We start from the raw sequence: 26032 nt of genomic DNA on the forward strand, positions 1-26032 counted from the left end.
TCTCTTTTTGGCCTTCCGCTCATAACTACCAGAGTAGCCTTCCTGAAGCTTAAGATGTTACTGTGTTACTGTTACTCTCTGTTGACTATAGAAAGAAGGCCAAATTGCTTGGTCTATTAATTCAAGCCTTTGCTTTCATGACTCCCCTTCACCAACTCTGCCTGTTAGCGTAGTACTTCTTAAACTTCCCTGCTGATAAAAATAATTTGTGGTACTTTTTAAAAATTAAGATTCGTAGGCCCCATTTCAGACACATTGAGTCAGAATTTCCAAGGGAGGGGACTGGGAAGCTGTACTTTTAATGAATTCCCCTGGGATTTATACCAGGGAAATGTAGGAAACACTGCTTTAGCAAATCTTAGTGATTTGCAGTTCTATATGTATGCCTTGTCTTTTCTGTTTCTGTATGCCTTTGTTCATGTTCTTTTGCCTGCCTGAAATGTCCCACCCCACCTCTGGATGTCAAAATCATATTTATTTTCGACAGCTAAAATATCATCTTTTCTAAATATCTTTTCCAGTTTTTCTTAATCTTTTCTTTTTCTGACCTAATCTTTGCCTTTCTTGTGACACTTTACATTTTCCTTTTGAAAACATCTTTTTGGCTTTGTTACATGAGGAATATATGATTATGTTCTCGTTGTATACTATGCCAACATTATACCCTTTACTTTCTGCCTTATTAATTGCATAGAGTACTGGGCTATGAGCTCCTTGAAGATAGACTCTGTGTCATCTTTGAGTGGCAGTGTGTTGGAGTAGAAATAGCATGGATTTGGGATTATACAAAATTGTATTGAAACTTTACTTTCCACTGTCACTCTGTGATCTTGTGTGACTTAGTCTCTCTGAGTCTCAGTTTTTCTTTTTGTAACATAGAAATAATATATACTACTTGGGGTTGGGTGATAAGGACATGGATAATTCTTATTTTAATACAGTATGTAATCTTGAAAAATGTCTTTGAAAGTCAAATGTCATAAAATAGAGCAATATACTATGTGTTATAGTTGGTATTTTAGTATTTTATTCTCAGAGAGCTAAAAGAATATCAAACAATCTCTAATGTGATCACAGTTATGTGGAAGCTGCTGCCCTTATGCCCAAGCAATTTAGAGGGCTGGTGAGAAAGTTCACCAGCAGCTCAGCCTTCTAGGGTAGGATACCATAGGCTTGGAACAACTGACCTAGTGCCCTTCCTGAGCACTCCCATAAGGTCCTGGATAGTAGCTTGAGCGGACTTGGATATACACCTGTGCATTACGACCAGCAACCCATTCTTCACAAGCAAGTGGGTCTTGGCACACTGCAGAATCTCTGGTGTACAAATTTAGCTGTTTTGTCTGTTTTAGGTAATGACTAGTGATTAAGTTTAATTTGAGAAAGTAGAACAACAACAAAATTTTTGACATTTACTGGCTTAGAGGAAAATATATTGCTGTAGAGTATGTGAGATAAATTCTGGAGAGAATCCAAATAGAGGTGTATTTTTGTTTACTTTGTTTATGTACAGTTCTTTGGACTACAAGTACCCTTCAAACATATTTTACCTTTTGGGTGAAAGCAAACCTTGGTAAGAAAAGGGAAGGCTAGCCTGAATATTGGAAAAGTATGGTCAATAGAATATATATATTTTTAATTTAGCTTTATTATTTTTAAATGTATGAAATAACTAGACACAAAGCCAAGAGTCTTTTATAATGACTAAGAACAATTTGCAGTTTTAGTGGTTGCATGAAATTAAATATTTCTAAAGGTCTTGAAAATAATTGTTTTATTATTCATTTGCTTATCAAGTTTCTTTTTTCAGTGACTCCACAGTGTTAAGCTTTATTCCAGAACCTGTCTGACTGATCACAAATTAATACTTGGTAAAGTCTGAATTGAGGCTTTACTTTATGTGAAAGGAGAAATAAGACAGAGTCCCCTCTGGTTTATGGATCAGTGTGGGATTACAGACACTCCTTCACTCTACTCATTTATTCATGACAAGGTGCCTCTCCCACATGAGTTTTTCCTTCGTTATTTATTTCAGTGTCTTTCTCCTACCTAATAAAATCTCTTTAGAATCATAGAATTTTATAGCTTAAAGGGATCTAGTCCAACTTCCTTTCTTTATTGGTGAGGAAACTGAGACTTTGGTTAAGTGACTTGCCAGACTGCCTTCATTTCCTTTTTGATAGGATTGCATGATAGGGGAATGCCGTAATAATCATATCTGGAGTTTGAAAAAGCACATTGTCAGACTCTATTGATATTCTTATGGACGACATGAAAAAATGTGATCTGGGAGAATAGTACAGTCAGATGGATTCGTAGCTAATTGAATACTTCTGCCTAAAGGGTGTTTAGTTGTCAACCTGTGCCTGATTATTTGAACTAGTAAGTTGGAATATAATAGGAGTACATGTAAATTCCATACTTCAGTTCGATAAAATCAGCTGAATAGATATGACTTAATAGCCTGTAAGCTCTAGTTGAATTACTGAGTAAGCTCTCTGGAATAAGGAATTTAACATTCTCTGCGTTGTTTGGATCACATTTGTAGCAGTTTTTCAATTCTTAAGATATTTAAGAAAGATATTAACAAACTAGATGTATCCAGTGGAAGGGTATTGAGGAGGGTGGGGATGATGCCAGACATCACCTCACACAGGAAATGCTCAAGGAATTGGATATGCCTCGGAGAAGTAAAAACCAAGTGAAAATGTCCTAGACTTCAAATATTTGAAAGCTTTTTATCTGGAAATTCCTCCCTTTATAATGCTTTCTTAAATAATAGTTTCATTCAGATGTCTGTATTGGTTTAAAATTTACTCATTAATCCTTCCTATAACTTAAACATAAACATCAGCTTTTATAAGTAAAAGCTTATAATCAGGCAGGTAGTTTTCATGAGGCAAGTTAAATGGCAGGTCTATTATAAAAGAATCTCAATAGCTAGATTTTAATACAGTGATCAAATTGTGCCACATTCACAGTTATGCGCATGGTATTTTTCTCACTGTAAGACATAACATTTTTATCTCAAATCCAAAGTTATAAAATGGTCTTTTTCTCACACAGAAAAAGTTATACTGGTGGACAGATTCACCACTTTTAAGAGTAAAGTAAGAATGTTTCTTCTATTCTAGTTTATCCTATGGAATTAAACTTTCCCAAAAAGTTGGGAAGTAAGGTGGGCATGGCATGGAGAGTGCTGCTAGGCTGCTTGCAGGGAGGTTGTCAGAAGTGTTAAGCAGTCTAATGTATAAAATGTTTCTGCCCCATCAAGTTGTACTCAACTTTCATTTACTTCTTTCTAGTTGTTTATATTTAACCAATTTTAAAAAGATGTTAACATATTTTATTGGTTTTATATTGCTGTTGTTACAAATTGCCATAAATTTAGTGGCTTGAAGCAAAACAAATTTAGTATCTTGCAGTTCTGGAGGTCAGAAGACTGTAATAGATTTCACTGGGCTAAATATCAGGGTGTTGGCAGTGCTGCCTTCTTTTTGGAGTCTCTGAGGATAATCCATTCCCTTTTCCAACTTCTAGAGACTGCCTGTATCCTTTGGCATGGCTCCTTCCTCTGTCTTCAAAGCCAGCAGTGACTGGTAAAGCTTTTTCATGCTGCATCACTCTGATAATGACTCTCTTGCTTCCCTCTTTCATGTATAAGGATTCTTGTGATTACATTGGATCCACCCTGATAATCCAGGACAATCTCCCCATCTCAAAATCCTTAATTTATCTGCAAAGTCCCTTTTGCCATGTAAGGCAACATGATCACAGGTTCTGGGGATTAAAACACAGACATCTTTGGGGGCCATTATTCTGCCCACCAATTTATATCTGCACTAAACTCTATGTAGTATGCCCAGTAACAGGACTTGTTTATAGCTCTAGAAGGTAGAACTAGATTTGGTTGGAGAGTTAGAAATTACAAATAGATTTTTTATTTTTTTTCCAATGAGAGAATTTTCCAATAATGGAAGAAATGCATTCGTGTATGTGTATGTCCGTGTCTGTCTGTCTGTGTGTTAATTTAGGTGTTGAGACATAAGTTGACCAGTCAAGGAGATTCCTGCATTGGGTGGGAGAATTGACTATGTAGCCTCTAAAATCCCTTTTTTAACTGTTAAGTTTTCCTGGTTTTATGCTAAATTTCTCAGAGTATATTAGTCAGGCTCTCCAAAGGAATAGAGCCAATAGGCTAATAGGATATGAGAGAGAGAGAGAGAATATCAATCAATCAGTCAATCAATCATCGATTTATAGGAATTAGCTCAGGTGATTGTGGGAGTTGACATGTTCAAAATATGTCGAGTAGGCCAGCAGGGATTTGGGGAATAGCTGATGAATTTAAAATCTGCAGGCTGGAAATTCAGGCAGGGTTTCTATGTGGCAGTCTTGAGGCAGAATTGCTGCTGGTTTGGGAAATCTCAGCGCTTTGCTCTGAGGGCCTTCAACTGATTAGATGAAACCCACCCACACTATAGAGAATAATCCGTGTTCTCAGTGCCTATTGCTTTAAATGTTAATCTCATATAAACAAAGTTTTCATAGCAACATCTCCACTGGTGTTTGACTAACAACAGGGCACCATAGCCTAGCCAAGTTGACACATAAAATTTACCATCATACGGAGTTAGAGGTGGAGCCCCTGACCTTCCAGCTTTTTGGCCATATAAAAAATGTTCCTCTGTACCACCATGCCTCTTTCTTTCATTTCTACTTGTACTCTCTTTATTTCTTGCTGTTTTGCTGCCTCTTTTTTCTCGAGTATGAAGTGCCAGATAAGATGGTAATTTTCCACTTTGATGTTCCTTTTTAGATTTGCTTGCAGATAGTTTTTAATTTGCTGTGGCTCCTTACTCTGAATTCACAAAATATATTTACTATTTTATTCAGCAGCTAAATTCTTCAACTAGCTTGCTTCTTTTATGCAATTTTAAAAACACTTTAAAATATTTTTGGTATTTGTTCTTCCTTTAAAATTATTGTTATCTGATGGTACCAGAACCTTAAAATAGGTAAATTCAGAAAGTATAGGCATTACAGAGAAATGTCTGAATTCATTTTACCCTTTTTGGGATTGTCTCCTAATCTGTTCAGTTCCTCTCCAAGTTGTTCTCTCTTCTGCAGGATGCAGTCTACTATCATGGTAAGGGAGGCCTAAAAATTGCTTTTGATCATATATTTCTATGCTAATTCAATTTTAAAACTTAATTAATATTTGAAATGATAATGGTTATTGACATTAAAATTCACAAGTTTCTCCTATTGTTGAGTCTTATTTTAAATTTGCATGTAACAAGTTTGTTCTTTTCCCTTCAAGCTGTTTTAAAGTAAGTTTTGGGAGATAAACAAGAACCCTCTTTGAAAAATTAATTAATTATTTTAAATTGACAAAAACTTTATGTATTTATTGTGTACAACATAATGTTTTAACATATGTATAAATTGTGGAATGGCTAAATTAAGCTAATTAACATATGCATTACCTCACATACTTGTCATTTTTTTGTGAGGAAAACACTCTACTCTCTTATCAATTTTCAAGAATGTGATACAAGAACCCATTTTTAAAAATTAACAAATTAATGATTGTAAACTAACATTTACAAATAGATGAAATAGTATAGTTCATTAATGGACTAAGAGCTTAGACACCTGAATTCTAATTTTACATGCTCTTTCTTAGCGTAACTCTCCTTTTCTGATCTGTGAACTACAAGACTAGAATAGAGGGTCTGAAGCCAATTCTGGCTGTGATGTTTATGAATGTGACTCCATGAGGGAGCTGGGTGGGAGAATTAACAAGGGAATATTTCTTACAGTAGATGAAGATAATCTGATGGCTGGAGATGTAGGAGGAAGGAATTTTAGGGAAGGAAAGTACATGAACAAAAGATGTTCAAGTTTTATTATAGTTTAGGTCATTTTATATCACTGCACTTTTGTACATATTTAAGTCTCTTGGGTGAATCAGGCAAGACTGCTTTTATTATTAGCGTTTTGTAGGCAAGGGTGCTGAGGTCTGATGAGGTCATTCTCTTTCCACAAATGGCACAAGTTTTAGACTAGAACCCATGGAATTATGGAATATTAGATTCTGAAAGCCATTGGGTTCAACTACTATCTTTCTTCTTGTCCTATGTTCCTACTACTACATCACCTTCTGTTTTTTGAACATTTTTTTCCATTTTTCATAATTGAACACATATTATCAAATAATTAGTTGATATTTTGCCTTTTCATCACTCCTTAGTTTAAATAAGGTTATGGAATCAGAAATATAGATTCATTGCAGCTGACCGGTTTGTTCATTTGGTTAGAGCACAGTGTTCTAACACAAAGGTCAAGGGTTCAGATCCACATACTGCAAAAAGAAAGAAAGAAAGAAAGAAAGAAAGAAAGAAACATAGATTAATTGAGTAATTCAGATTCTATGACTTTTTAAAACTATAGATATTAGCATATTTAGACCAACTGAGAAAAATTTTATTTTGTTATGTAAAACTAGACTTTAAGCATGTTTTAATCAATTAGATTTTTTAAATATGGAGAACTCCATGTTAATACAGAAATTTAAAAATCTATTATTTTCATCATGGAAATACATTTCAGAAGGTATACATCTGCCTCAGAGTAAAACCTGTGAAATTTAAGAACCTGTTCTCAAAATTAAATGGTGAATGTGGCAAGAGAAAGAGGTGTTTTCACCTCTCTGTATATGACATTTTAAAATTTCAGTAAACATATTTTGTAATGGATTTTTCAAAATAAAATTCTCCTTTAAAATAAATGAAATTATTCTTTCTTTCTGTCAACTCTAACTTCTCATTATTCACTTTTATATGATTAGTTGGGGGGGTTGGGACAGGTGAGCAGCTTCCCACCTCAAGAAATAAGTAGAAGTTTGAAGTTTCCCACCCTACAGTGGAGAAGTCGGTAGGATAGGGACTGCAGCTCTGAAACCAGGCCAGTGTTCTGGGTCCACAGACTTATTTTTAATAGTTATCACTTTTTGAAAGAGAAGGTGTTTCTAAAATAGTATTTTTAGTCAGTGGAAGATTAGGGTTCTTCATAATGCTTTAGTTTATGCTGAACTTTTCAGGAACACATCTATTACTAATCACATGTCAGTACTAGATTTTATGTAAATTTGTTAACTTATCCTTTTGGAAGACTGTTTATTTCCTCACTTGTGATTATATTGTACATTCCTTTCCAGAGCATGAAGGGAAAAAGCAAAAGTAGTCATGACTTGCTTAAGGATGATCCACATCTCAGTTCTGTTCCGGTTGTTGAAAGGTTAGTCTGGTGCTGGTATGATCCTAAGTTCTTATTTTTTGGCTCAAAACTGTTTCTTTTGTGAGTAAACAGTCTGTTTTCGTAAGTCAAAGTTTTTAAACCCCTCCTAAATAAAGCTTTTTGAAATGGAGATTGAGCACTTCTGGAATGATAGAGAGAAGCACTCAAATCACTTTCACTGTTTTTGCTATCTACCTCTGCTGAACTAATAAAATTTAAAATTAATTGTTAAACTTTTAAGTATTAGGGTAGTTTGAGTACTAGAAACTGTTTGCTTTAACAATTTAACGTTTAATTCGGAGTTGCATTGTTAACCTTTTCCTTGAAGCATTTTTTGTCTCAGGTGGTATCATGGGTAAGCAAATCAGAGTTGAAGGTTTTTGTGAAGAAGTCACCACAATTTGGGCCAATCTGCTGAGTGTAAATGCTCACATACTTTCAGGAGCTAACAGAAAATTGTCTTATTATCTTTGTTGCTTCTCTTTGAAAACATGTGTTAGTGTTAAATATAATTGCACGTGATATGTTTGGCCAAGGTCTCAAAGGGGGACTAAAATACTAATGTACTGAGTTTATTAGCTCATTTTCAAAAATCTTATTTCAATGTAATGTTTTCTCTGAAGGATTTGGTTTCTGTAGCCAGAATACTTCAAGCCAGTAGAAGAAATTGTGTTATGCAGACCTTTATTTATCAAAATGACTCCCTTTTAGAATGTTTTCATCTGCTCTACAATGCCATTTTGAAATTCCTACATTGAAATAAATTTTTGGTATGTTAATCACAGCAGACTATTCTAAATTTTTAGATTATTAAATAATTTTATTAGTTTCATTTTGAAGCTACAATTTGTTTTATCTATTTTTTTGTAGTGAAAAAGGTGATGCAGCAGGAGATTTGGATGATGTGAGTATTAATTTTAGTATAAATATAGTTTGAATAATTTACAGAAAGTTCAAAATTTTTACAAAAAATTAAATTATTTTTTCTTAAGAAGTAATGTATATTACTTTTGTAATTATATATAAAATTTTGAAAAATTTTGAAAAATATAAATTATTTATTGGTATATTTCCTTCCAAGTGTATATTTCCTCCCGTGTGTGTGTACGTGTGTGTATGTATCTTTCCTTACAAAATTGGAATCATATATTAATTTATAGCCTGCTTTTTCTTCCCTCACATAACATTCATGAATACTCAAAATCATGATTTTATAATTTTATTATGTTAAAAATTTAAATGTTAATGGGTGGGCATCTTACACAATATATGGGAAATAATCAGTCATTTATAGTAGTATTCCTTTTTTATATACATATTTCATAAGATTCTCATTCAAGACTGTAGTGATCTTTATCAGTTGTATGGCTAATAAAAATAATAAAACAGAAGGAAGATTTTCTTTTAATATTTAAGAGATCAAGTTTTTCAAATTATCCACATGCCACTTTATGTAAAAACCCATATCTGTGCATTGTATAATTCAGTAAGAAGTACATAACTTTCCATGCATGAACACAGATTCATCTATTGCCACAGTCAAAAGAGAGGGTATGGTAGGGAGAGGATGAATATCTGACCTTGTGAAGTAAACCTTCCCGGAAAAGACAATGCTGTGTTATGTCTGTAGGAGAATTAGGAGTTAATTAGGTCAAAAAAAGAAAGTGGTGAACATTGGGGTCTCTCTAGTTCAGGGAACAGTATATGCTAAAGTATGGAAATAAGGAGAGATTATACCTCATTTAGGAAAAACAAACTGAGATTTAAAGTTTGGAGCAGGCTGCCTTGTGAAGAGCAGAGAGGAAGAGTGTTGAAAGTAAAGGGAACTGCATGAGCAAAAGGCTGTGAAGCAGGAGAGTTTGGTGTGTTCTAGGAGCTGAAAGCAGGCCAGTGTGACAAGAGTGTAGTGACAGGAGGGAGAGTGGGATAAGCTTGAAGAGGTAGGCAGATGGGCATTAGAGTGTCATAGGCCATGGTAAGGAGTAATTTCATCCTAAGAGTAATGAGGAACAGTTGAAAGGTACTTGTTAAAAAGAAGGGTGCTCTAATCAACTTTGCATTTTAGGAAGATCACCGTTGGTGATATTATAGACAACAATTTAGAGGAAATAGAGAGCTGCTGGGAGGCTATTACAGGAAGAGAGCTTGAAGTAAGACCACAGCTGTGAGACAGAAAAGAGATTGATTTGAGAAAGGTCTAGGAGGTAACTGATTCCATACTAGGAGGTGAGCAAGGAGGAGTCTAGGACAACCACAAGATTTCCAGTTTGGGTAGCTTGTTAGAGGGATATAAAATAAAAAATAGGCTTGAGGTGAGAGGAAAGATGAAAAATGAGGTTAATTTTGTACATTTTGAGATTGAGATAACTTGGAGACATCTTTGTAACGATAATATAGGTCTAGAAGATAGGATCAATGTATAGGATAAGATGTAAAAATATAGATTTGCTCTTAGGTCATGGGTGGGATGAGGTCATCTAAGGATAGTGTATGGTTTCTATCCTGTTTTGTATCCCAGAGCCTTGGAAATGACTAAAACTGTGGATCCTTTCCCAGGAAAATGTGCTACATCCACAAAACAAAATTGTATGAATTTGCAGGGGATTTTTTTAGGTTTCCTGAGGCCCAGGCATGGAAGGACTTGGTTTGTGGTTATCAACTTCTAGTGCTTAAGAATTACCTAAATATCTTGCTGAAAACATTCACAGTCTCTATCCCCAGAGATTTTTAGTTCACTAAGTCTTGTGATGAGGGCTAGGGATTTTATGTTTTTAAGAAACAACCATGTAATATGTAGTCTAAGGAACAGACTTGGAGGACTACTGCTTTAGGGGTCCACAAGCCTCAAGTTAAGAATCCTGCCTCACCATGACTCACCAAATCAACAAATCACAAGAGAAAAATGATCCACTTGGGGTAGTTTCTTCCTTCTCGTTCTTTCCCCACTCCCTTCCTTTCACTCTTCCTTCTAGAAGTTTAAGATACAGCAGTAAGCAAAACAGGCCAGAATTTTAGCCCTCATGGAGTGTTTGCTCTAATTGGATGAGAGACAGTTAACACATAAGTAATTAAAATGTATAGTATTTTATAGTATGGTATATGGATGATAAATGCTTTGGAAATAAACAAAGGAAAGGGAATATAGTATAGTATATGTGTATTAGTCCATTTTGTGTTGCTATAACACAATATCTGAAACTGGGTGATTTATAAAGAAAAACATTTATTGCTTACAGTTTCTGAGGCTGGGAAGTCCAAAGTCCATCTGGTGGTGGCAGCAGTGACCCAGGGGTCTCACATTGCAAGATGGTGGAAGCAGAGAGAGCAGAGAGAGCAAGAGAGAGAAAGACAGACTCTCCTCTTCTTTTAAAGCCCTCAGAACCATGCCCCTGACCACCATTTTTAATCCATTCACTACTGTGCAGTCCTACAGGCCAATCACCTCTTCAAGGCCCCACCTTTCAATTACCATGGTAGGATTTCCCACCCTCTTAACAGTAGCAGTGGGGGCTAAGTTTCCAATACATAAAACTTGCGAGACACAATTCAAGGTTCAGGGAGTTTTGGGGGGACACAATTCAATCCACTACAATATGGATGATAAATGCTTTGAAAATAAACCAAGGAAGGGGAATAGAGAGTACTGGAGGTGGGTGGGTGGTTCTTCCATTTTTCATAGGATGATCAAGAAAAGCATCACTGAGAAGGCAACATTTGAGCAAAAATCTGAAGGAGATGAAATACAGATGTCTGGAATAGGAGTGTTGGACAGAACAACAGTTCCAAAGTTGGCTCCTGCTGCTGAGCTAGAGTTGTAGGAGACTATGTCAGGGAAGAATAGGTTGTATATGGCCTTGAGTGAGTTGAGGATCCACTGGAGGGTTTTCAGAAGAGGAATGATTGCTGTGACTTAGATTATAGGAATAAATTTCAGCTTTTCTACTACACCTCTTCTGCTTGAATTAATCTCAGGTTGAGGTCAGTATGATGGCCAACTGCAATCTAAGCCACATTTCACACTGGGATTAAAATAGGAATGTAGATAGGCACAATATCCTGGGTAATGCAGAGGGAGTAGTCTGGGCTGCACAGAGATGCTGAATATGAATTGAGCAAACAACCCTTCCTGGGGTATCCCCTGCTTACATAGTTGGCCTAGAGCAGACCCCAGGGTATTCCCACCTGGAGCAGATTCTTCAAGCCCTTACTAATTCAAAACAAAACAAAACAAAACAAAAAATGAACCTGGCCTTGAGTGCAATGAGGAGCATCTAAGATGGATCTCTGGAAGTGAAAGGGGAAACTGAATGCCTGGCAAATACTCAGTTTCGATTTCTACAGGATGGAGAAGATGCAAGTGCACAGCAAGATGAGTATATTGATGGTGATGAAAAGAACCTGATGAGAGACAGAATTGCAAAAAAGTTAAAAAAGGATACAAGTGCAAATGTTAAGTCAGCTGGAGAGGGAGACGTAGAGAAGAAATCAGTAAGCCGCAGGTGAGTCAATTATTATGCTTCTATGTATCAGAGTCTTTGTCTTTGTATACTTCATTTAAATTAAAATTGATTCCTCCATTCAACTAATTTTTTTAAGTACCATTTTCATAATGCTTGATAAATATAACAGTTGTGCAAATTGGCCCATGTGGGGGCATGAAATAAAACAGACCAGGCTTAAAGTAAATATAGCAAATGACCCTGTGAGTCAAATCCCACTTCATTTCTCTCTGATCTCTTTTTAGAAAGACTCTGTAAGTTATATATATATATATATATATATATATATATATATACATATAGGATAAGCAATGTATTAGCTAGATGCGGAAGCTTGTGTTTGTTTAATACCAATGAGAACAGTAGAGTGATTGTACGGAAAGAAAAGAGACATCCTGAAATAATTTAGGTGAGTAAAATTTGTCAAAACTGGTAAAGAAAGTGTGTGGGCCTGAAAACATTCTTAAGTATCTTTTCAAGTCTGATTTAGCAAATACCGTATACCCCTCCTAATCTCAGTGGTATTATAAAAGAAATTGCAGCAAATGATGAAGTTTACTTTGGTGATAAAAGTTTGTTGGATTTTGGTACTCAACATTTTCTTTTCCTGAAATTCAACTTAATTGAAAAACTCCTTTCCTTTGTGATTATATTATTACAACTCTATGGTATACATTAAAAATAATGTTGCTTTAAAAAATAATAGTATTTGTTTTCTTCAGATGGTTTACATTTGGGGAATAAGAGATGTAACTACCTATAAATAATATTCTTTTTTTCTATCATGTTTCTCAACCTCATATAGAAAAACTTAAAAATAGAAAGAATTTCCATGCTTTCATTGCATAGCTCCCTCAATTTTTTCCTTTATGTAACCAGAAATAAAAGTGTTTCCCAGAAATTTCCATTGAAATTATAACTTTTTGCATTCAGAAATGGTACTTAGAAGTTATCTTAAATACCTTTTTTTCCCAGCAACATTCTCTTGAGTAACATTCACTCAAGTAATCACTGTTGAATAATTTAATATAGTAGATTAACTTTGGGCCCATATTGACTGAAGATTTTAGTGATCATATACTTTCCTCTATATATATGGAGTTGAAGAACCTCTCATTAGCTCTGTAGTTTTTAGTCAAATCATGAATATAAACAAGGATACATAATTTTTTTTTCCTCTTGTATGCATTTTTTTATTTTTAAAAATTATGAATTTTTAAAGATTAATTTTATAATGTGACAAAAATATGTTTAAAATTTTTGATAGATTAACCAAATATTTATTTACATTATATTTAAGTATTCCCTAAGCTCTCAACTCTGTCTCATTAGCTTTAACATAATTTCAAATACTTGTATATCCTATAATTAATATAAATTATAATTTAAGAAAGCTGCATTATCTGTAAGAACTAAATAAAGCTTATTTTTAATGTAACTTTCATAAATGTCTTTCAAAAAATTGGTAACCTAGTATAAAAAAAGTTAAACAGCTTGCATTTTCCAAAAATATGATCATCCTTACAACAAATGGTTATCCTTAAAAGATTCCTTTGATTGTGGTATGTGCCTGATGAGCAAACATGGTATTGATGACGAGATTTAGCAGTATGATCTTTATCATGAGAAGAATGGGGAGCCGCGGAAACATTTTTAGAGGTGAATGATTCATTGAGGTTGTGTTTAGTGTGGAGAATGGGTTGGTGGAGGAGCGTCTTCTGTTGCTATAACAAAATACCATAGACTGGGTGGCTTAAACAATGGTCATTCATTTCTCACAGTTCTGGAAGCTGGGAAGTCCAAGATCAAAGCGCTGGCCAATTTGGTTCCTGGTGTGGGCCCTCTTCCTGGCTTATACACAGCTCTTTCTTTTCTCATAAGGACACTAATTCCATCATGGGGCCCTCACCCATATGACCTCATCTAAAACTAATTACCCAAAGCCTCACCTCCACGTAACGTCATATTGAGGGTTAGGGCTTCAACATAAATTTGGGGGACACAAACATTCAGTCAATTAGAAGGGGAAAGGCTGAAGCAGACAAATTGGGAAGCTTTTTTAGTAAATCCATGTGAGAGATGGTGGTTAACTGAACCAGGGTACTATAGGTTCTGGTGAGCTGAACAGGTTATTGTAAATATTTCACATGAATATCATGTTTAAATTATAAGAGATATTCTTGATCTTATCATTTGAAGCTTAGTTTTTTGTGTGATAATTTCTTACATAAGAACATGTATGCCCATTCATGTTTGTAATTTTTTTCCTTTTTACAAATAAGTCTAACTTGCAAAATTAAAGCTACAGAACCTTAAATTTGTGAGCATTTTGCATATTCACTGTAGAGGAAAAAGCTGTATTCACATGCTTTGCAAGTCTACTAGGAAAAGTAAATTAAGTAAAATTAAATCTACAAAGGTGGCTTACAAATTTTGGGTAAATATATGAGTATTGTCGACATTATTGAATTCTTTTACATAAAATAATTGGCAAAATGTGCCTTTATAAATGGTGCAAATAGCAAATATTTATTTATAGCTGCCCCTCTGTTCCCCCAAATTTTCAGTATTCATATCCTCCTTTCTCCCTTCTTTATCCTATCTTTCCTACCTACAAAGAGAAGCAAAAGAAAATTAAGGGGGTAAGAAGAAAGGAGAAGCTACAGAATGTCAAAGGGAAAATACAGTTTTTCTCTGTACTCTAAAAATTTCCATAATTGTCTCATGACCATATTTTTGAGTTCATAAAATTTCCAAATTCATGAGTACTTTTGGTCCGTTATACCACATTCACTATAGTATAAGTCTCTGGAGTTAATGGTTTAAAATACAACAACAAAAACTAGGACACCTCTAATAACCTTAAAAAATTGTAATGTTGTAAAAAAGGATAATTATATTGAAAGGAAAGCCACTAACTCAGTTTAAAGTTGAGTTATAATGGGTATAGCTGCCAGCCAGATAGGATGTCAATGTGAAATCATTATCTGTTCAAAAATCAGTGCTCTTGATACATACAAACTTTTCATCTAGATGTGCTTGAAGTACTCTATTATCCTTTGGTCATTTTCCATTTTGAGCAATAGAATCAGAGACTAGCCTAGCCTACCAGCACTTCAGGCAAGGAGCCATTCAAAGTATAATTTTACTGAAAATCTGTGATATTGTTCATATTGGTAAGGAAACATCTGGAATCTGTTAAAGCTGTTCATCAATTCGAATATTAAACCTGCAAGTGGTTTTATTGAGTACTTAATATTTAAGCTGGGGAATGGTTTTTTAACAAGGTAATTTTCAACAAATTTACATATGATAGAATCTTTCTCTAATAATGTCTTCTCAACAATGTCTCTAGCTGTACCTTTGAAAATCACTTAGTGCTTCAAGGAAAATAATTCAAAACTCTTCCTACCTTCTCTCCTTATAGAATAGGTATGCTTATACCTATTTTGACTTCTTTATGACTTCTAGTCCCTTGCCTCCTCCCTTTTCTAAATACTGGATATCGATCCCACTCTCTTTCTTATCCAGCCAACCTTCTCTCTATGCCTGTATCTCGACTGCTGGATGTTGCTCAGCAGGATCACACAGGCATGTACAAGTTAGTATATAGTAATACCATAATAGGATTTCTAATTTCCTGCCTCAGCTGTGCTTCCAATGCTTCCGTATTACTCACTCCCCACAGTGTTTACTTCAAACCTCAAATTTACTCACTCTCAACAGATCACCTGGCTTCCTCTTTTACAAAAGAAGAGTAACTTCTTCAACTCTTATTCTTTTCTCTTTGCCTCCTTACCCTTCAGACCAATTCTTACCTTCTTTTCCCCTGTTTTAAATGGAGAGGAATCCCTCTACCCATTCGAAATGATCCTACCCTCTGTTTCCTTTGCCTTCAGTTTTCTCTCTTCACTGGATCTTTTCCTCTGCTTGTGAATAGGCTTAAGCCTCGCCCAGCATTCAAGAGAAAAACAAACAAAAACCATTCCATTCTATTCCCTGTGCCCACCTCCTTACTTCCCATTTGTTTCTAAATACACATCATCTGGCTTTTCCTCCACCATTCCACTGACGCTACTCTCACTAAGGTCACCTAATTGACAAATCTAATGGCTACTTTCCAGTTTTTGGTTTTTTGGTTTCTGCTGTGGAAATTTTATCACTTCCCTCTTGAAATTCAACTCTCTCAAGAACCTTACTACTTAAATTGTGATCTGTGGACCAGCGTTAGTATCACTTGGGAGCTTATCAGAAATGCTGATTCTCAGGCCCCACATCTTTTGAATAAGAATGTGCATTTTAACAAGAGCCCTAGATGATTTATATGTACGTTAAAATTTGAGAAGCAGTCTTCTAGAATACTGATTTTTATCTCAACTACTATTGGACTAGTTCAAGTTTATATCATCTTAGCTCCATGGTCAGCCACTTGGTACTATGTTCTCTAACACCCCTGGCATACCTACTGCACCTTCCTCACACTTCTGTGGTAGTTAGTATGACATCAGGATCAGGTTATATGTTTCTTTTTCTTCTTTGTGTACTCTTATACTGTAACTTTCTTGAAGACAGTGATTGTGTCCATTTATGCTTGTATCTCCATGGTCAAACATCATAGTTACCCAAATATTTCTATAAATGAACAAAAAATGAATTAATTCTTTGACAAATCACTCTCCTCTAAATCTTGTAAGTGACTTGCTTATATTTTTGCATGGGATTTATTGATTTGCTTTTCTCTTGCCTAAACTAAAGCCCCTTTAGAGACTGTCTTATTTATCTTTACATCCACAGAGTCTAGAACAGAAACCATGTAGTAATTGGTCACTGTAGTAAAATTTGTGAAGTGAGGGGATGAATAAATGAATTAATACATTTGCTTTTCATTATAGGAGTGGTTTTCACTTGCAACTGCACATTAGATTCACTGGGGGGAGCTTTAAAAAACAAATGCTAGTGCCCAAACCCCACACCACAGATTCTGAATTATTTGGTCTGACGTAAAGGCTGGACACACCCTTTTTTTTACTTTTTAAATTTTTAATTTAGGTTTAGTATACCTACAGAATATATCTGTATGAACTGTATTTCATAGAGTACATATCATAATCATTGCTGAATTTTTACAAGCTAAATACACCCATATATATACCTATTACCCAGATCAAGAAACAGAAAACAGCCGTTATGATACTTCAAAAATTCATGGAAAAATAGAATTAAAAGATAATATTAACCTTTCATGAACTTTTTGAAGAATCCCTCATATCTAGAAATCCCCCCGTTAACCTATTCTGATTACTTCTTCCCTCATCCCCTAGTAGTAACCACTTTCTAAATTTTTTTTTTAATTTAATTGACAAGTGATAATTTCGTGTATTTATGGGGTACTGCATGGTACCCCATTGTTCACTGCGATCATCATGCTGTGCAGGAGATCACTAAAATTTATTCCTCCAGTCTAACTGAAACTTTATACCCTTTGATCAACATCTTCTCTTTCCCCATCTCCCTCTCCCCCAGCCTTAGATAACCACCTTTCTACTCTCTGTGTCTACTGGATTCCACGTATAAGTAAGATCATGCAGTACCTGGCTTATTTCACTTAGCATAATGTCCTCTAGTTCCATTTCTGTTGTCACACATGACAGAATTTTCTTCTTTTTTAAAGGCCGTATAGTATTCCATTGGGTATATATACTACATTTTGTTTATCTGTTCATCTGTTGATGGACACTTCGGTTGATTCCATCTCTTGGCTATTGTGAATAGTGCTGATATGAACATGGAAGTGGAGATACCTTTTTGACATACCAATTTCAGTTCCTTTGGTTATAGTCCCAGAAATAAGATGGCTGGATCATATGGTAGTTCTATTTTTAGTTTTTTGAGAAACTTCCATACTGTTTTCCGTAATGGCTGTACTAACTTAACATTCCCACCAGCAGTGTACAAGTGTTTCCTTTGCTCCACATCCTCACCAACACTTGCTATTTTTTGTCTTTTTATTTTAACCATTCTAACCATTCCCTAATGATTAGAGATGTTTAGTATTTTCTCATATATTGTTGGCCAATCTTATCTCTTTTGTGAAATGTCTGTTCAGATCCTTTGTACATTTTTTAATTGGGTTATTTTCTTGCTTTTGAGTTGTTTGAGTTCTTTATATATCTTGGATATTAACCCCTTATCAGATTTATGGTTTGCAAATATTTTCTCCCAATCTGTAGCTTGTCTCTTCATTCTGTTAATGGTTTCCTTTGCTATGCAGAAGCTTTTTAGCTTGATGCAATCTCGTTTGTCTACTTTTGCTTTTGTTGCTTGTGCTTTTGGAGTCCTATCCAAGAAATTATTGCCTAGACCAATGTCAGGAGCTTTTCTCCTGTGTTTTCTTCTAGTAGTTTTAGTTTCAGGTCTTCAGTGTAAGTGTTTAATCCATTTTGATTTGAGTTTTGTGGCACGGTCCACACCATGGCAGTGTCCTGAAAGGAATAGCTTGGGCTGCCCTCTCTGAGTTGGCAAGGCCGCTGGAGGGAGAGCTGCTGGCAGGACCATGGCTTTGAGCACTTGCTTTCGCTGTAAGGATCTCTGCCTTGGCATAGTGGTACTGCTTTTACTCTCTCTTTTGATGTTTTGGTCAGCATGGCAGTTTCCTGAGTTTCCAAAAGATGCAGAAAATGACACACAAATAGTTGTTGTCATAAAATTAGATAGTCCCACCAAAGATCTGGGAAGATTGAACAATTTCAACTTGTCCCTTTTGAGTCAATTAATTATGCCAATGGATGTTTCAAAAACATTGGTCACGATTAATCATGAGCAGTTGCCTTTACCAGAGAAATTAATAAATAAAAGAAGTCCCCATCCTCTTCCCACCATCTGGGTAAATGGTTAGATGGGATATAATATGGGGAAAGGAAAAATTTGGTATTCCCCTAGGGGACGTCCAAAGTATGATCTAAGTTGGCAAACGTCATTTACTGGCGATTGTATTAATGGCAAGAGAATGGTTGGCATTAATGAGAAATTATATGATTGGGACAAATTAAGTATATGGGAATGAAACTGTAGAACCCCCTTTACTTGGTGGTGTCCAGTTTTAATAAATCATTAAAAATCAGGTATTGGGATAAAAATATATTCTGTAAAATTATTAAACCTGCAAAATTAGATCTTAAAAGAATAAGAGAGTACATGTAGTTTTGTGAGGGATGGTGCTGTGCACAAGGACACTTTAACATTTAGATCAAGATTACAGGGCCACAGCCAATGCATAACCTTAAAGTGTGCATGATAATGCTGCTCAAATATCCACTGTTCTTTTTACATTTGACTCCCACCCTGTTAACAGGGTGGATATTAACCACAACTTGCTAACAGAAAAAGGTCACAAGATAACTTCAAGACAATGAAGGGATGGTTTGAATCTCATAACCTGATTCCAGGAAAAAGAAGCACGAGTTGATCACTTAAGATGTGCTGACCTCTAAAAAAGTTTCCTCCCTGCTTTTTTGGATTATTGACTTGCTGATACAATAAAAATAGTACCCAGGGCCGAGCCCGTGGCGCACTCGGGAGAGTGCGGCGCTGGGAGCGCGGCGACGCTCCCGCCGCGGGTTCGATCCTATATAAGAATGGCTGGTGCACTCACTGGCTGAGTGCCGGTCACGAAAAAGACAAAAAAAAAAAAAAAAATAGTACCCAAAAAACCCCTGCAGAGAAAAATCTAAATAAAAGGCATTGTCTCATGCTCTACTGTGCTCCAGCTGCAACATGCTGACAGCCCGCAGAGAGAGAACATGCATATTGATGCATTGAGGTCTCCATCTGTTTTTGTTATTTTCGCTGACCCTCTCTCTCCCTTTTTGGGTACCCACCCCTCGCTGAAGCTGGACTTCGGCAGTTTTGTATGTAGTGTGAGAAAAGGGTCCTGTTTCATTCTTTTGTGTGTGGATATCCAGTTTTCCCAGCCCCATTTATTTGAGAGACTGTCCTTTTCCTATTGTGTCTTCTGAGCACCTTTGTTGAAACTCATTTGACCATAAATACTTGGGTGTATTCTTGGGCTTTCTATCCTGTTCCATTGGTTGGCATGTATGTTTTTATGCCAGTACCATGCGGTTTTGATTCTACTAGCTATGTAATGTATTTTAAATCAGTTCATGTGATGCCTCTAGCTTTGTTCTTTTTGCTCAAGGTTGCTTTGTCTATTCAGGATCTTTTCTGGTTCCATACAAATTTTAAGATTGTTTTTCTTTTTTTATGAAAAATGACATTGGAATTTTGATAGGAATTGCATTGAATCTGTAGATTGCTTTGGGTAGTATGAACTTTTTAACAATGTTAATTCTTCCAATCCATGAATGTGGGATATCTTTCCATTTATTTGCGTCTTCTATTTCTTTCATCAGTGTTTTATAGTTATCAGTATACAGATCTTTCACCTCCTTGTTAAATTTACTCTTAAGCATTTTTTTTAATGCCATTCACTTTTCTAACTTCTAAGAGCATACTTTAATTAGTGCAATAGTACTTTATAAAAGCTCTCCATATATTCTAATGTGCATCCGGTGCTAAGAATCCTCTCCCCAACCAATATATACTCACTTGATTACTTCTGAGGTATAGAATAATGTAAAAGGGGAGGATATTTCATAGGGTCACCTCAGGTCTTTTTATAGTCTAACAGGATTAAGACATTTATATCAACTAAATTTGATTTTAATCTTGAAAAAGATAAAAGGGTCAATATAGTGGGAATCAAGTAATTGTAAAAGAAAGAAAATATGATATTTGAGTAATCTGAACATTTTTAAAATACTTGTGCCAATAAAGAACTAAATTAGTCTTTTACCTTGTCTGTATGTACATTTGAATCACCTGAGAACAGGCCACACCCCTGATCAACTTAATTAGAAGTTTTGGTATAGGGCCATAAGAAATTTTTTAAAACATTTTTTCTAAGTATGGATTTTATTTTTATAGCAGTTTTAGGTTTACAGAGAAATTGAGCAGAAAGTACAGTTAGTTCCCATACCTTCATACTCCCCTTCCCACCCACAAATAGTTTCTCTTGTTATTAACATCTTACATTAGTGTGCTACATTTCTTACAATTATGAACCAATATTGGTATATTACTATTAACTCACCTTTACATTAGGGTTTATTCTTTGTGTTTTTCTGTTCTAGGGGGTTTGTTAAATATCGTGTATTTACCTTTATGGTATCATACAAAATAGTTTCATTTTTGCCATAAAAATCCTCTTTGCTCCACCTGTTTATCCTTCCTTCCCTCTCTCCTCCCGTGAAACCATGTCACGTGATTTTTTTTCCCGTTACCTCAAACATTTATCATATCTTTGTGTTGGAAACATTCAGAATCCTCTTTTCTAGCTAATTGAAAGTATACAATAAATTTTTGTTAATTATCATCACCCTATGTTACTATAGAACACTAGATCTTATTCTTCCTATCTAGCTATAATTTTGTATCCATTAACCAACCTTTCACTGTTTCCCATCTCACCCTCCACCCTGTCCAGCCTCTAGTAACCACCATTCTACTCTCTACTTCTATGAGGTCAACTTTTTTAGCTTCCACATATGAGTGAGAAAATGCAGTATTTCTTTTTCTGTTCCTGGCTTACTTCACATGTCTTCAAAGCTCATCCATATTGCCACGAATAACAGGATTTCATTCTTTTTTATGGCTGAATAATATTCCATTGTGTATATATACCACATTTTCTTTGTCCTTTTATCTGTTGGTGGACACTTAGGTTGATTCCATGTCTTGGCTATTGTGAATAGTGCTGCAACAAACATGGAAGTACAAAAATCTCTGCAATATATGGATTTCCTTTCCTTTGGGTATATACACAGCAGTGGGATCCCTGGATCATATGGTAGTGCTATTTTTAGTTTTTTGAGGAACCTCCATACTGTTTTCCATAATAGCTGTCTTAATTTATGATCCTACCAACAGTGTATAAGAGTTTCCTTTTCTCCACATCTTCAGCATTTATTTTCTGTCTTTTTTATAATAGCCATTTTAACTGAAGTGAAATATCTCATTGTGCTTTTGATTTGTCTTTCCCTGATGATTAGTGACGTTGCACATTTTTTCAAATACCTGTTGACCATTTGTATATCTTTTGAGAAATGTGTATTCAGCTCAATTACCCATTTTTTGATGAGATTATTTATTTCTCTCAATCCTGTTGTGTGTAAATTTGAATAAACTGAAAACAGGTCCCACCCCTGATTAAGTTAATCAGAATTTTTGTTATGGGCCATAAGACATTTTTGAAAACATCCTCGGTGGTGGTGGCAGTGGTGGTGGTGGTTTTCCTCACAGTCTATGCCCCAGGTTATTCTAATGTACACCCAAGATCGATTAAAAGTTTGAGATAGTTGCAGCTTGTCTTTTGGTAAAGTCCTGTTTTAAAGCTTTTTGTAAAGAATCCTTTTTTGCCTGTAGGTGGAGCTCAGCTGCTGCAAGTTAATCATGTAAACCAAATTGTGCTGTCTGCCCTGTTTGTTTTTAGTATCTGTGTATTGATTCATAATAAATGGCTAAACAATAAAATTAGATGTAACAAGCAGACCAGATAGTTAAAAATCAATTGTTTGTTGTGATGATTATAATCATTATAGAAATGTTCTCTTATATTGTGTAATTTCTGTCATCTGTAATTTTATTATGATTATTCTTCTAAATTATTTTCATCAAATCAAAATATCAGTCAAAGAAATCTTGGCACACACCCTCAAATCACAATAATTGAAGATTTGATAGTAATCTTTTAAGGTTAACTAGAATGGTATCAGCTTTGGTGTTTGAACAGGTTCTAATTTTATCAGCCATGTTCGGTTTACCTGTTATATTTAGTTGACTGTGGCACTGTTCCTTTTTCATGAAACGACTATTATTTGGTAATGTTAAGTAGTATCTGTGTTTTAGTCATAAGCTGCATGGGTTTGACTGAATATGAAATATCTTACTATAATAAAAGCACCAGAAATTTAGATATGAATATTAAAGTTGAGGTTGAAGATCTTATGAATTGATTAAATAAATTATGGAGCAAAGGATGATAAAGAGTCATAAGTAATGTTTTCATACCTCCTGAGGCCTGGATGAACACATAAATGAGCTCTTGCTAATTTTAGTCTCTCAAGCCTTCCTCTAATGTGTTTTAAATATGTGACTAGGATTTCCTATGGAACTTTGAATAATTTTTTTTCCCCCCAGGATTTGTAGACTTCTCAAAAACATTAATAAGGCTTCTTTGAAACTTTTGAGTCTTTGTGTTCTGTTTTCACTTACTTTATGATCAGAGCTAGAAAGTACAGAGTTGTCCTTGGTAAATAAACTTGGTTTGCTTAGCAAATTCAAAAAGGTAGTTCAGTATTTAAATTTCAAAACTTTAAAAGATAGTATACATTTTTAAATGATAGTACAAATTTAAAATGACAGCACAGTAACAAAAATTGAAATCCATGGACATTCTAACAACCTAATTTATTTTATTTTGTTTGTTTATTTTTTGGTGGCTAGCTGACACTGGATTCAAACCCTTGACCTTGTTGTTATAACACTGAACTCTAACCAACTGAGCTAAACGGCCAGCCTCTAATAACCCAGTTTAAACCATCAGAATCATCATGTCTAGGATGTCTGCTCTTCATCTTATCAGAACATTTACAAGCAAGGAGTGACATTAACCACATAGAGCATTTATGCTTCTTTATACTCTCTTTTGCCCCAAGGTATTGGACTGAAGTAGACAGTAAAAGAGAGAAAGAAAAAATAGAAGTGCAAGAACTATACACTGGGTAATTGGTCTATGAATAAAGAGAATTTACAGTTAGTATTTCTTTGGTATGGAGTAGTAGTGGTCCAAATGTTGTATTTTCAGGAACTGTTTAACAGCAGACATTAAGCTTTGGACTCTGATGCTAGTGAGATGAATCATTTTTTGAAATTACTATTTTAAAGGGAAAACACTTTAGCATTAAGTTCAGTTCTTTAAATTAATGTTGTATAGTCTCCCAATGTAGACTAGATGGTTTGTTTTATTGCCTTTACCTGTGATGGTTAAATTTTGGAATGGTATCATTTATAATATAAACCATACCATCATTTGGCATTTCTGCAAGCTTCCATTTTTCTTCTGTTTGGATTTTTATAGGAAGAATTTGTGGATATTCTGGGCAAAACTGTTTCTTAGGCTGATTGAAATAAAATGCCACTTTTAAAATACCTAATCAGTTCATTGAGAACCAGTTAATTTATATCCAATGAATCACCTTCAAAATAAAACAAAACAAAACAAAAATCCTTGAACTTCAGTTATATACTTCAGAAATACGACAACCCTACTGTTTTTCAAATTAGATTTTGTATGGCAGACAGGAAGCAATGAAGTGCACATGTGGAAGAAGATTCTCCTGTCAAAATGGAGCAGAAGTATTTGTATCTTTTTAGAATGTATTGATTTGTATTACTCTTGAGAGTTAAAATCTATTGATCTTGCAACATCAGTTGTTTATAGACAATGGAATTATACATTTGAAACATAGTACCTGAGATTACATGCAGAAAACCATTCTTTAAGTTATTCAGTGTTTGATGAAGTGTTCTCTACCCAGGAACAAATATAGTCACATTGAAGAATTTTGAAATATTCACTATTTTCTTGTCTTGCTAAGCCTTATGTTGTGAATTCACCTGTAAATTAAATTGGCAAGTATAGTGTGGGTAAGATAAGGAAGAGAGGGGCCACTCACGATGCAAAATTATTTTTTTTGCACAACAGTTAAAAGCACATAAAGTTACACAAGGGCCTGAGGGAAGATTATAGTTAGTGATTTTATTTTTGCCATCTCTAGCTCCTCTTTCTGTTGCCTTTCCCTCTAACTGTTCAGAGATTTTACCATTCTTCAAATATCAGTTAGCTTTTGCACATTCATTTAGTTCTACATTTGTACCAGGCACTGTGCTAATACCTGGATACTCAGATTTGAAAGTCTTAGTCTCTTTTCAAGCTGCTTAGTGTCTAATAAAGCGAGACAGTTGTATAAATAAATAAAGGCTGTGAAGTGTTCATAAGTGCTCTGACCAGGGAGTTATTCTGTTATTCTACAAATATTTATCATTGTTCTACGATGGGGCTAGGCACTTTGCCAGATCAGTTTTTTCCCTACAAGATATATAATACAAGGGGTAGTTTGTATTATAATTCTGTTTTACAAATGAAAAAAATCAAAAACAACAACAACAAAACAAACAAAAAAAAATCTTTGGGCTTTAAGAGGTTAAGTGACTTGCCTTATGTCCCATGGCTAGAATGTAGCAAAGCCAGTACTTGAACCTGCAGTGATCTTAATACCTCTACAGAGCCTAGAAAGGAGTTCTCCAAGGCCAAGTCATGTGTGTCCAGCTAAAGAGAGACTCTGACATGGAATGTTTATAGCAAAGGTGTGACATCATTTTAGATATATTACTGTAGATGAATATAGGGGATGGACTAGAAGAAGGAGACTGAAGCAGAATGACACATTAGTCGATTATTACTTTAGTCTAAGGGAGAGGTAATATGGGTTTAACTATCTAAGGTGGTATCTGTGGGGATGGATTTGAGAGAGATCAAAGAGGTAGAATGATCAAGATTTGGTAGCAGATTGGATGTAGGAGACCTGAAACAAAAGGATATATTCCAAACAACACCTAGGTTTTCTGGGTTGGATGACTGGCTACATAATGCTGATAAGCACTGAGATAGGAACACTGGGTGTTCCTAGTGCTGCCCTCAGATATTTTTGTTCTTTTAGTTCTCTTTATATTCCTCAATGTCTCTCTATATAAATGTACATCCTGAATTGTTTCTTATTCAACTGTTTCATTATTAGTCAGCTTAGGTTAGGTTGTCTATGGTAACAAACAACCCCCCCCCCCCCCCCCCCCCGATCTCAGTGGTTTAAAAACAAGTAATGTTTGTTTTCTTCCCTGGCTACATCCTGGTGGGCAGCTGAGGATCTGCTCTACATCATCTTTATTCTAGGGCCCAAGATGAAGGAACAGCCCCTTTGTAAGATGTGCTACTCTCATGAAGAGGGAAAGGAGTGATGATGGAATCATATGCTAGCTCTTAATGCTTCTGCTTAGAAGTGACATATGTCATTTTATCATTTCATTGGCCAGAGCAAGTGAAATGGCTAAACCTG

The 26032-nt window shown here is 35.1% G+C and overlaps 1 protein-coding gene across 2 annotated transcripts in view; it reads left to right on the plus strand.

The window, feature by feature from the left end:
* The window catches only part of CWC27 (CWC27 spliceosome associated cyclophilin), a 238606-nt gene that overhangs the window by 24444 nt on the left and 188130 nt on the right, over positions 1-26032 (plus strand). For both annotated transcript variants that reach the window (XM_063086708.1, XM_063086709.1), the window contains exons 8-10: positions 7223-7302; positions 8173-8206; positions 11644-11801. In XM_063086708.1, the coding sequence (XP_062942778.1) occupies positions 7223-7302; positions 8173-8206; positions 11644-11801 (272 nt within the window). The remainder of the gene's footprint in view (positions 1-7222; positions 7303-8172; positions 8207-11643; positions 11802-26032) is intronic.

This window comes from Cynocephalus volans, chromosome 2, assembly GCF_027409185.1.
Source record: "Cynocephalus volans isolate mCynVol1 chromosome 2, mCynVol1.pri, whole genome shotgun sequence".
NCBI lineage: Eukaryota > Metazoa > Chordata > Mammalia > Dermoptera > Cynocephalidae > Cynocephalus > Cynocephalus volans.